This window comes from Cavia porcellus, unplaced genomic scaffold, assembly GCF_034190915.1.
Source record: "Cavia porcellus strain 051 isolate PalLab524CR breed Dunkin Hartley unplaced genomic scaffold, mCavPor4.1 scaffold_4, whole genome shotgun sequence".
In the NCBI taxonomy this organism is placed as follows: Eukaryota; Metazoa; Chordata; class Mammalia; order Rodentia; family Caviidae; genus Cavia; species Cavia porcellus.
Window position 1 is genome coordinate 104,197,466 of NW_026947487.1, and position 12,681 is coordinate 104,210,146.

At 37.6% G+C, this 12,681-nt stretch overlaps 1 protein-coding gene across 6 annotated transcripts in view; it reads left to right on the forward strand.

Moving 5' to 3' along the window:
* The window catches only part of Pmfbp1 (polyamine modulated factor 1 binding protein 1), a 42,845-nt gene that overhangs the window by 8,693 nt on the left and 21,471 nt on the right, over nucleotides 1-12,681 (forward strand). For 3 of the 6 annotated variants that reach the window (XM_063247597.1, XM_063247598.1, XM_063247600.1), the window contains exons 4-5: nucleotides 6,021-6,269; nucleotides 9,103-9,324. In XM_063247597.1, coding sequence (XP_063103667.1) covers nucleotides 6,021-6,269; nucleotides 9,103-9,324 — 471 coding nt within the window. The remainder of the gene's footprint in view (nucleotides 1-6,020; nucleotides 6,270-9,102; nucleotides 9,325-12,681) is intronic. The other 3 variants (XM_063247599.1, XM_063247602.1, XM_063247601.1) reach the window with 2 other exon arrangements.

Consider the following 12,681-nt stretch of genomic DNA (forward strand, 5'->3'; position numbering starts at 1 on the left):
AAGAAACATGTTCATGGAAAAACTAGTGCAATCCAAAATGAAGCATTAAATTCAAATAATCTACCAATATTAATTTTTTTAGTTTGTACAAATATATTAGCTTATGTAAGAAGTTAAACTGGGCACGGTGGCACACATCTATGATCTCAACTACTTGGGAGGCTGAGACAGGAGGATAACAAATTCAAGTCCAGCCTACCTTACTTAGCAAAACCCTAACTCAAAATTTTAAAAATTTAAAGGTCTGAGGATGTAGCCCAAAGGCAAAGGCCATGGATTCAATACCCAGTACTAAAAAGAAAAAAATTAAGGTAAATGGGTAGATGAAGAATCTATAGAAACTCTCTGTGCTACTTTTGGAATTCTTCTATAAATCAAAAATCATCCCAAAATGGGTTTTTTTTAAATAGTAAATCTCAGAACTTGAGTGAGAATAATGTCTAAACCACAAAGATACATCCAAAAGAAATCACTTAAACACAGAGCCTTATAGTCTATAACCATAAAAAATGTAACCTATAGAAGATATAAGAAATATAAATATAAATTTACCTCAACGATATAAGGCTGAGAATCCTAAGAAATATCTCACTTAAGACTTCAAAGACAGAAAATGATGCACATGGCAGTGACTAAAAAAAAAAATAAACTTTTTGGTTTTCCAATTTTAAAAAAATTATCAGGAATCCAGTTATGTTAACCAATGACAAAAGAGAACAGAAACTACAGTAGGAATAAAATGGTTAAAAAGTATTGTGAAAAGCCGGCTTTAAGCAAATCAGCGGGGCCTGATGACATTCTTAAGAGTACTTAAGAAATTGGCAGGTGTTATTACATAGCTGCGAGTGATTATTTTTGAGAACTCAAGAGGATAAAGAAAGTCCCTGTAGACTGAAAAAAAGGTAAATGAAGTGCTCATCTTTTTAAAAGGGGGGGAAAGGACAATCCTGGTAATTATAGGCCTGTCAGCTTAACTTCAGTATCAGGGAAAATACAGAATTTAACATCAATCAATTAGAAGCAACTTAAAAAGCACTAAGTATTGGGTGGAAACCAATGTGACTTTTCAAAAGGCAAATCATGCCAGGCCAATTAATTTCCCTCTGTGATCAAGTGGCTACATAGGCAACGAAGGAGCAATAGCTATAATCACTTTGACCACAAGTAAGACTAAAAGGTTGACTAAATATGGGAACAAATTTCTATGTGCGGCCATCGATTTCCACGTCTTTAGGTGCTGACACCAAGGCGTGAATCTAGCCGAGAAACCTGGTGGACCTCAGTGGGAGCCTGCACAGTCACACCCATCTCTGAACAGTCACCTTCAGAACCAATCTTACTTCCGCTCCAACTTGCTCATTTTCTTGAGATCTCTGTGTAAAAGCCAAAGAAGAATATAATAAAACATCTATGTCTTCACTAGGGAAAAAATTTCTAAGAAAGACAAGGAATAAGAAATGTACTGGTTTCTTCATGAAATTTTTCTTCAGCACTTATATAAGTGAAAAATATATGTAATTCATAGGTTGGCATTTTCTACTCATTTAGAATTAAGAGAAACTTTTGGATACTTGGGATAAATAAGTATACAGTTAACAGGTCTTGAATAAGTTTGGACATTCCTTTGAAATGTGATTCCTCCAAACCCTTAGGCATTAGTGTGCAAATATTTAAAGTTTCCACTTAAGAAAACTATAATTTTTCCACAGATATAAGCTGTTCCTGGATTTTTAAAATCAGGTAAATTAAGTCAGAGCTATATCTGTTCTCCATTAGAAGAACTGAGAGAACTCTCATCATCCAGCTGGTCCACCATGTTACCTCAGACCAAAATTAAATCCAGAAGATTCAACATGACCTCTAGGGAAAGAATTTGTTAGTAGTTCATCAGAATCGTTGCTAGGCTGCTAGCTTTATATGTACTGTTTAGGAAAAGGCATTCTTTGCCCACAGGAAACTTTAAAGCCAAGGAGCAATTCTGAACACATCTAAGTATAGATGATATACTAGGTACTACAAGGGGATAACCTAAAAAAGTCTTTGTCATTTTGTTTATGTGGGTTTTTGTTTTTGTTTTTGTATTCTGAGATAATGTCTTGCTAAATGGTGCGGTTGGCCTCGGACTCACGGTGATCTTCCTGCCTCAGCCCTCCGAGTGCGGGGTCGCGGGCATGAGCCACCACACCTGGCTTCTTGTTGTTGTTTAGTCTTTGTCTTTTAAACAAAAAATGTTTCTCTCATTCTTTTGAAGAGAAAATAAAGACATGGAAAGAAGGAGAAGAAAAGAAAGAATACACAGGAGAACACGGTTGGTTTTCAGCGGGTCATATGCATCTAAGAGTACAAAGGGAGCTCCAATACACAAGTTACACGGGAACACTAGAAGCACCAGGAGTCTAGCTTCTTAATCCTAAGAGATCAGTTCACCTTCAACAAAGCCAAAAGAAAATGGATTTTAGCAAAAATGATGAGGATTTTGTTGACCGTTTGCTTCACTAAAATAAGCCCTTGTGAATTAATCCTATTCCTGGGATGATGTTCTTTTTAGTTTTAAGATGTTTTTAGCTCTGTCCATGTTAACTACCTGTCATCATTTCTCCCAAGAATTTCCCCATTTCCTCTCCTTACCTGAGTAGACAGAGGATGCAGCCTCCTGAGGACTTGCCTCTTACAATGTACGTGCGTACATGTGCACACAAGCACACACACACCACTACTCCCAACTCCCTTTTATCTAAATTTTATTCACAACTGAGTTTTAAGAATGGAATCATACTTATCCTGGAAAAAATAAAAACACTGAGAAATAATGTTTAATAGAAATGTTAAAAATTACAGCTACACAAAGTAAATACGAAATTCGATTTTGTTTGGCTTAGGAAAGAAGTCTCGACAACTTCCCTCCAGCCATATGCGTCAGATATTTAGGCCAAGAGTACAGCTTGACTTTATGTAGCTTTTCTGTTGCCTGGTGACCAAAATGGTCCATTTTCTCTGTCTTCTCAATTATAAAACATTTAGGGTGAGATAACTTCAGGGAAACCGGAAAAGAGTAACTCAGACTGAATGGACACAATCAGCTGCTGTCTTTCTAGATCTGAGCTGAGTTAAGCCTCCTTCCCTTTTTACGTGTGCTGCACCACCCACTCTCACTAGAGAAGATTTTCTCTCTTTCCGATACCAGCTTAATCTCATTAAAAGTACATCTTTCCAGTTTCTCCAGCCAAATCGCTGAGGCTGTCTTGTCTTGGATGACAGTCATTTCCCGCCACACAACATCTAACTCAGCAGTGAATTGCATGGATTCTATTTTCAAAATGTATCTAGAATCCAACCAACCACTCCTCCAACAGCTGCCGCTACCACCTAGCTCTACACCATCTTCACTTGCCTCAGTTTCTCTAGCACCTTCCTCTATGAACGTCCTGCTTCTGCTCTGCCTCCTTCAGCTGGTTTACACTGGAACAGTCCATGTGTCCTGTATAAAATTTTAAAAGACATCACGTAACCCCTGCTCAGTACCTTCCAATGGCCTTTCATGGCCTCTTTTTTTTTTTTCCTCACATCATCTGGCATCATTTTCTCCCCTCACTTTCTGTACTTCAAACAGAACAAAATGCTGGCACTCTTTGGGGATTATCAATACCACCAGGCATGATCTCACTTTCATGACTGTGTACTGTTATTTCTCTCTCTCATATATTCTTGCTAGACTTTTCTCCCAGGCTCCTTCTCTTGCTTCCTTCATTTTTGCCTCAAGTTTCATCTTCTTAATGTGGTCCTCCATAACAGCATTTAATTCCAAATTATAAACTCTCCCATCCTAGCGTTCCTCATCTTTCTCCCTTCTTTACTCTTCCCTACAGCACTTCTAATTTACTTGCTCTAATTGCTTTCTCTTCTCTTAGATGCAAACTCTACGAAGGCAGGTATTGTGTTTGTTTTACACATTGTTATATTCCTATTACCTAGTACAGTACTTAACATAAGTATGTCCTAATCCTGGTTAAGCAAGCTAATTATATGAAAACATCAAATCTATACAAAAACTGGTATGCTCATGTTTATAGCGGCATTAATAGCCAAAAACTGAAACAGTTCAAATATCCCTCACCTGGCAAACAAATAAATAAAATATGAAATGTTATATAATATTCTTCTACAATGAAAATGAACAAACCCTGATTCTTCCTGCAATATGAATGAACCTCAAAAACATGCTGAGTAAAAGAAACCAGACCCAAAAGATGACACATTATACATTCGTATAATCTCAGTACTCAAGAAGCTGAGGCAGGAGGATCGTTGCAATTCAAAACCACTTTTGGCTACAAAGTGAGCCCAAGGCCAGCCTGAATCACATAGCAAGACCCTGACTCAAAAACAAAAAAAGAAAAAAACATATTACACAATTCCATATCTGACATGTATAGAAAATACAAAAACTGGCAGGAAGCTTATTAATGGTTGTCTGGCCCTAGGGGTAAGAACAGGAGTGAACTGCACATGAGCATGAGGAAATCATAGGATGCTGGTAATGTTCTAAAACTGCAGTGTAATGATTGCAGTATAACTCTATAAATGTGTTACAAGTTATTGAATTTTATACTAAATATTGTAATATATAAATTCTGCCTCAATAAAACTGTAAAAAAGTTAATTTTTTAAAAACCTTGAAAGCTGTTATGTTAAGTACTCTGTTAATGAAACCAAGTCCACAAGCTCAAATTCCTGGGAGCCAGTGAAATTTTTAGGCTCTATTTTCATTTTTCTTTCATCTAATACGTAGTGATGTATGAATCACTAATCTAAGATCAATAGGAGAAGACATGATCCCTTGCCCTCCAGGAGTTTGTAATCTAATTAGAATAGGTACAGAATGCAAAATAAACATGCCTGCAAGGTCTCTGATACTGATGCAAAGACAGCTGATCAGACCAAAACAAAAACAGGATTCATACAGGGTCTTTGAGTGTGAGCAGAAAGATCATAAGCAGACACGGGAGCTCAAGACCGCCCTCCTGCTGTGCTCTTTACCTACCTCTCTCTCACGTGTCACTGTCATATGAGATAATGGGCAAAGAAATATAAAAAGCATTAGTGCAGAACTTCAGTTATTCTAGGAAAACAACTTGGATGTATCTTGCCAGCTGAATGCCTGGTAAAGTAAATGTGAATGAAAAGAAATGGAGTATGGGCCTAGCAGTATTTCCAGCAGATTGTGGATCCGCAGAGAGCACACATACACACGTGTGCATGTGCACACACACAACTTTCATGTAGGATGACATCTTTCAGAAGAAGACAGAGTCAGTGCAGATGTGAACAATATTTCTGCCTTTTTCCAGCATTCTAGTATCTTCAAGAATTCACCCTTACCAAGAGTGATGGTGCATGCCTGTAATCCCAGCACTTGGGAGGCTGAGGTAGGAGGATTGTTGTGAGTCTGAGGCCAGCTGGGCTATGAAAAGCGTTCAAGGCGAGACCCTGTCTCAAAAAAAAAAAAAAAAAAAAAAAAAAAAAAGGAAAGAAAGAAAAAACAAGTCCTAAATTTCTTTCAATGCTCCTTTGCCTAGATTTTTTTTTTTTTTTTTTTTGGTGTGGTGCTGGGGATTGAACTCATGACCTTGCACTTGCCAGGCAGGCACTTATGCCACTAAGCTAAATCCCCAGCTCTGCCTAGATATGTTTAATACCAAATATAGTCCATAAACCCAGACCAAATTCCTTCCAAATCAGTTGTGTTCTGTATGTGTAAACACAAAATATTACCAGTGTTACTTACATATCTCTAGATTTTTTACATGTATATATTTTTTCTTCTGACTTACAATAAGCTTATGACAGGTAAGAACCTTCTTATCAAGTAAGACTTACAAAGTACTGTATTTTTCTATGAATAGAATGAAATGGTAAGATCTCTTAGATGTGAATGGTTGAACAAATGAAAAAAATCAAAGAATCCCTGCATCCTTAGTGACCCTCTAAAGCCTTTGCTGTATATTCTACCTGTATCATAGAACAAGAAACAAGCACAGACATTACCATTCGAGGAGTCCCAGGTAGATTTTGGGTCTACTAAAGAGTGTCATCTGAGACAGCTTCAGCAACTGAAGAAAAAATTGCTGGCCCTTCAGCAAGAACTGGAGTTTCGCACAGAGGAGTTGCAGACTTCCTACTGTTCTCTCCTACAGTATCAGTCCATCCTGGAGAAGCAGACGTCCGACCTGGTTCTTCTTCACCATCACTGCAAGCTGAAAGAAGACGAGGTATCACTGAACTAACTACAAACATGTCCTCCATGCCACGGACCCATAGAGATCAGGCCAGCAGTCCAACCCTGAGAAAGGAAATGCTAGACTTAATGAGGAGAGCTTCACAACTTCTTGAGCAGGATTTATAAATTTTCCCTCTTTGATTCTTAGGTTTTTGAATCATGAATGCCATAATTGAGTTAGCTGTCCGGTGTTAGTGCATGTGGGATGTTGAGCTGTACGTGCGTGTGCACACAAGAGTCCATCCTCAACATCCTATTACCATTGCAATTGAAATGCAAAAGACTCGAGGGTTATTTTTAAAAGGTATAAGGTCCATTAGGTCAATTATTTTTAGATAAATCAGGTCTTGATATGTATGATGCACAGTTGATAAGAAAACCTGACACTGAATCTGAGTCAATCATTGAGAGTGCTAGATATTTTTTCAGACTGGAGTTTTAGATTCTCTAGACTTGACCTAAGTATGTTTCATTTATATTCATGTTTCAGGGCAGTATTTTTTAAACCACAGTTATATCCCTGTAGAATCCCAAGTAAATTTCAAAGAACAGAGCTACAGAACTAAAGTCAGTTGAGTATTAATAGCAATAAGATCATGGTTTGGGGTGGTGGGGCCAGCAGACTCCTATCTGGGCTTCCCTTGACATTTTCTTTCTTCAGATTTAAGGAAAATTCCAGGAAGTGTTTTAGACACTTTAGTTGGTTCTATAGGAACCAACTTCCGAGACTTTAAAATAAGGAGGCTGAGAAAACAGAATTTTTAAAAAGGAAATATTATGGCCAAAGGAGAATTTTCTAAAAAGCATTGGGAAAGAAAGGAACAAAGGAAAATTATCCTACAAAATATAATCTAGAACAAAGTCTATGAGCATAAACCATGATTCAATAAAGCTAATGTGCAGGTGTATTAAGATTGGCTGATTTGCTATAATTTAAAAGAGTTCAATCTGAACAAAGTAACCCTAGATTTATTGAGATAGTGTATAGTTGCAAAGAATGACAAATAAGTAACAGTTTACTTCTGTGTTGTATAAAAAGAGATCAAAGAAAAGTGATTTTTGCTATCATGGAACTGCATGTGTCACATCAGTTCAAGGCTTCCATTCTCCGGATTACCTGGGGTGCTACTGGAACTCCAGCCATCACATAATCCAAATGAAGAGGGGGATAGGAAGAAAAGCACACACTTTCTTTCCAAGAACACTTACCAAAAGCCCCACACAACACTTCTATATCATTGGCCAGAATTAGTCACATGCAGGAAATGTACTGGTGATCGCCACTCCCAACAGAGACAAGTTCTACTTGGGCTGGAGGTGGGGGTCAGGGAATAAATACGTGATCCAGCAAGTGGCAGTCAGGGACATAGATTTTGAACTGAGAAAGCATTAGCAATTTTATTTTAGACCTTCGCCATGTTCCTCAAATGCTTTGTTACACGGATGCATCAAACTTTCACCTAAAGCTGGCTTCCATCAACAGCAGAGCCCATGGTGGTGGTGAACCAAAGGCACACATTGTTGCAGCAGGTTGCTATCACTGAAAGCTCTAAAAAGGTTCGCCATCACTGTTAAGACAATGTGATGAGTTAATGCCAGAGATGATTCCAGGGAACATACAGGGAAGTGAGTCAAAGAAGGACAGAAGTCCATGAAGGAAGTTGCTATGGATCAGAGGCACTGGGGTTTGATCTTCCTAGAGAGCTCTGGGAGATACTAGAACATACATCAGGGTGAACCCACCAACTCACTCTAGTCATTGGCCAACGGCTGCTCCTAGAGATGCTAACTCGTGAGCCCTTCTAACCTCCCCTCCCTGAGCCCCTGAAGCCCTCTGAAGGCAGAATCAAAAATGGTTGCCACTGAATAGGTTTAGTGTACAAAGAAACAGTGTCAAGGGGATGTGAGTAGGCCACTGGCAACTCTGTGACAAACATTTTAATGACAAATACTCTTTACCTCTTTTTCTCACCTAATAAAGACCTTAAACTAAATGATCCTTTCTTAAGAAGACTCTGAACTATTAGGCAACGGTAGATAATTAGCTGAAATAAATGGAACATGTTCTGTTAGAACTGGACTATTTTAACTTCCTCAAGGAATCCTCTCTAACTCCTTGAATGCACATAATTTGAGTCATATAATTTTGTGCACTCAGTTATATACAGTTTGATAATTTTAAATCTTATCTCCTAAATATTTTGAGTTTTAAACTCTTCGAGAAGTACCTTATATCTCATAATTATGGATCCTCTCTATACTCCTTACAATGTTTATGAGCTTTCAATACATGTTTGTCAATTGGATGACTAATTGATTAGAAAGAAAAGAAACCTATGTAAGGATTATGCAAATCTCACAGGAGCTTTGGGCCATGCTCCCCAGTGTCTCTTGGGAATGTTACTAATGTGGGCCTGTGTGCTTGAAGGCTCTACATTTTCCAAATTAGATCTCTAGAGAGGCCTTAGGAAAGAAAGAATGCTGGCATTTAAAGCCCTTAAAAATATGGAGCGGTATGAATCCATTCTTATTAATCAATAAGTATTTATTGAGCTTCTACACATTCTGGACAGGATGGGTAATAGACATGATGCCTGCTTTTAAGAAGCTTACCTCCAAATAAGACAATCTTTTTAATTTCTAATCATTCACATCCTGATATTATATATTAAAGCTTTTAGATCTATGCTACATCTATTCTGTTTATCTCAGTTTCTAGTTTAAATATAGGACTGCTCTATATGGGGTCTTATAACCATATACTTTCCTCATTAGAAAACTCCTGTTTCCAAGGGTTCAATATGGTTTCATTCTTACACTCACAGGTGACCCTCTATGAAGAGGAAATGGTAAATCACAATGAGAACACGGGAGAGAAGCTCCATCTAGCACAGGAGCAGCTTGCGTTGGCTGGGGACAAGATTGCCTCCCTAGAAAGAAGCTTAAACCTCTACAGGGATAAATACCAGACTTCCCTGAGCAACATCGAGTTACTGGAGTGCCAAGTGAAGATGTTAGAGGGGGAGCTCAGCGGGCTCATCAGTCAGGTAAGACTTAAACCAGACCTCACAATCCAGGAATTCCTGCAAGCCAACACGTTCCTGGACGCTTGCTCTTGTGGGCCCAGCCTCCTCCTACAGAAACCCACCTCCAACCCAGTCTCATTTTCTGCTCTTGAATTTGGTAGACGCTCATTCCTGAATTGCTAGCTTTTGCATCTCCTTTATGATTACTCCTTAGAAGTTTTGAAGTCGCTTCCATTTCAAATAAGGCAAAAGAATTACAATGAACTCCCCAATCTTCCATGTTCTCATGGAGTAGTCAATGAGCTCTTCCGGTTCATGAGGCTCATGAAGACCATGACTCCAGGACCAAGCAGGAGGGAAAAGTCATGAAACTTTCCCATTCCATGGGGAAGAGGAACCAAAAGATCAGGATATTCTTTTTCCTCATAATTTCTTTTCAAATTGCACAAATAATGTAATGATATAGGCTCCCTAGACAGAAGTTTGGAGAGTAAATGGGAAAGTTTGTCTTGAGCCTCTCTCTCACCAATTTTTCCTTATGTAATCACTTGAACAATGAGTTGGGAGTCTTCCCAGGGCTCCATCTATTTAGTCACATGTATAAAGGACATTATGTAAACATTTAAAATAATGCTGTATGACTTGCTCCTAACGTGCATATCTTAATTTCTTTTTGTCTCTACCTCATTATATAGTATGGACTTACTATCTGTTGGCCTTTTGAGCTCTGTCACAAACTGTAATAAGCATCCTTATTTCTAGAGGGTAATTCCTAAAGTGAGATTGCTAAATCAAAGGATATGCTTGTTTTCAATGTTTAAAGTTACTTCTAAATTGTATAAACCTAAAAAGTTTCTACCAGTTTACACTTTTACTAACATGTAATGAAGAGCTTTTTCTCCATATTACATGTTTCATTCTTTTTAAGTTGTGCTAAATTGACAGGTAAAGAAGGGAAGACTCTTCTCATCACAATTGTCATTTTGTTTAGTTCTAATAGCTGCCAGTTGGGTTCCCCAGGAAGAAGACTCCAATACGGGTTAGCACGTGGGACATTTTTAGGGAGGGACCTTAGTGTTAGCACCTGTGAAAGGAAGGAGCAGTAAGTATGGCTGAGCTGTAAAAAAGAGACGCTGAGCTGTCATGCAGTTACACAGAGACCAAGATGTGGGGCTAGAGGAGACCTCAGAGCTGTCCTAGATTGAGGGACAAGGACTTGGCCTTTGACAAAGCAGTTATCTTCTGCCCTGGCAATCCCTACAGAGACTTGGGCAGTAGGGGGGTCCTGGAGGTGCATCACAGTCTCTACCACACTGGGCAGCTACCCAGCACTCTTCACATTGGCTCAGGTGAAGTTCTGTTTTACACATTACTTGTTTTAACCCTTAACCCATTCTTAACTGAGTTAGTATTTTCTACATTGACTTATAGGACTTTCTTAATATATTACAGATAATCACCCTTCATTGCATATGCTGCAAGTATTTTCCCCAGTCTGAACTTTTCATTTTACTTTATTAACGTTATTTTTCACCACATGGAATTTTACTTTTTATGAATTTGAATCTGTCAGTTCTTCTTTATAGATTCTAGGCTTTATGTCTTGCTTAGGAAGACCTTCTCTATTCCCAAGATTATAAAAGTTTATCTTATATGTTCTTTTAGCACTTTATAATTTTGCACTTTTATGTTTTATCTTTAATCCATCCTGAATGTATTTTAATATTTATATACTGAGATAAGGCTATAATGTTATGTTTATCTAAATGGATCTCCAGTGGTCCCTAGATCATTAATTGAACATTCCTGCTTTTCCCTAAAGACTCAAGTACCAACTCATAATGCTGATTCCTCTGTGCATTTAGTTCTTTCCAGACTCCACTCTTTTGATCTACTTTCCCGTTCTGGCGTTGATGTCAGAGTTTCCTGGTGACTTTATAACTGATAACATGTTTTATGGGTCCACTATTCTATAGTTCAGATTTTTCTTTGTCCTTTTGAACATGTCTTCTTGATGAAATTCAGATCCACATTGACTGACTTTTTCACTATTAATTTGAAGGAAATTAGTATATGGAATATGACATTCTTGTATTTTATTCATATTTTCTTACATGCCCTTCAGGAAGACTGTATGTTTTTTCTGTATAGAGTTCAAATACTTCTTGCTAAGTTTGTGTCTAGATGTATCACAGTTGCGTTTTCTTATGAGTAGGAACTTTCATACAGTTAATCTTAATAGTTATTACTGAAGCCAGGCGTGGGACTCATGCCTGTAATCCCCGCACTTAATAGGCTGAGGCAGAAGAATTGCAAATTCGAGACCAGTCTGGGCTACAAAATAAGCTCAAAGCCAGCGTGAACTGCATAGCAAGACCCTGTTTCAAAGACCAAAAAAAGAAGAATTATTACTGATGTATAGGAAAATATCTCTTACTCTGTCACCTTACTGAGCTCTCTTAACAAATATTCAGTTAAACATGGCAGATTTTTCTAAATTGCATTCACTTTAAGAATTTGAAGAATTTATTTTCCAACTTATTCCATTAATTGGAACCTCCAGAACAACAGAAATGTAATATCTTTGTCTTGCTCCTTGCTCTAAAGGAAATTTTTTCAACATCTTTCTATAAAGTATAATGCCTATTCTTGGCTTGTGTGTGTGTGTGTGTGTGTGTGTGTGTGTGTGTGCAGCAAAGTCTCACCATGTAGTCTAAAATGGCTTTGAACTCACTATATAGCCCAGGCAGGCATCAAACTCATGGCAGTTATCCTGCCTCAGCTTCCTGAGTGCTGGGCTTACAGATGTGTGCCACCACACCCGGCCCTGTTCTTGGTTTTCTGTTAATACGTTTTTTTAAATTTAAAGTATTACTGTATCTAGCTTATCAAGAATTTTATACCAAAGATGAGTGTTGAATTTTATCAGATGTTTTATTAGCATCTATCCTTTAATGAGGTAGATTATGTTTGATTGTGATATATTACTTTAATAAACTTTTATTGTTAAATTTGTACAAATTTTATTTTTTACATCTATTTTCAAAAATGAGGTTAATTTGATGGTTCGTGTTTTGTGTTCTCATTTTGTAATATATGAATTATGCCATCTTAATTGAGTTGGAAAGCTGTTCACTTTTTTTTAGTCTCTGAAACTGTCCATATAACATTAAAAATTTCTATTCCTGTAAAACTACAAATATGCCCAACTATAACTTATTCTTTCTGCATTCCTGGAGTTTTCCTTTCGCTGTAATAATTTCTTCTTAATTCTTTCCAAAACAACTGTGGGTGGCCAAATTTCTCAAAATTTTTATGTCTGAAAAAAGCTTATTTTGACATCATTCTTGAATGCTAGTTTTGCTGAATATACGAACT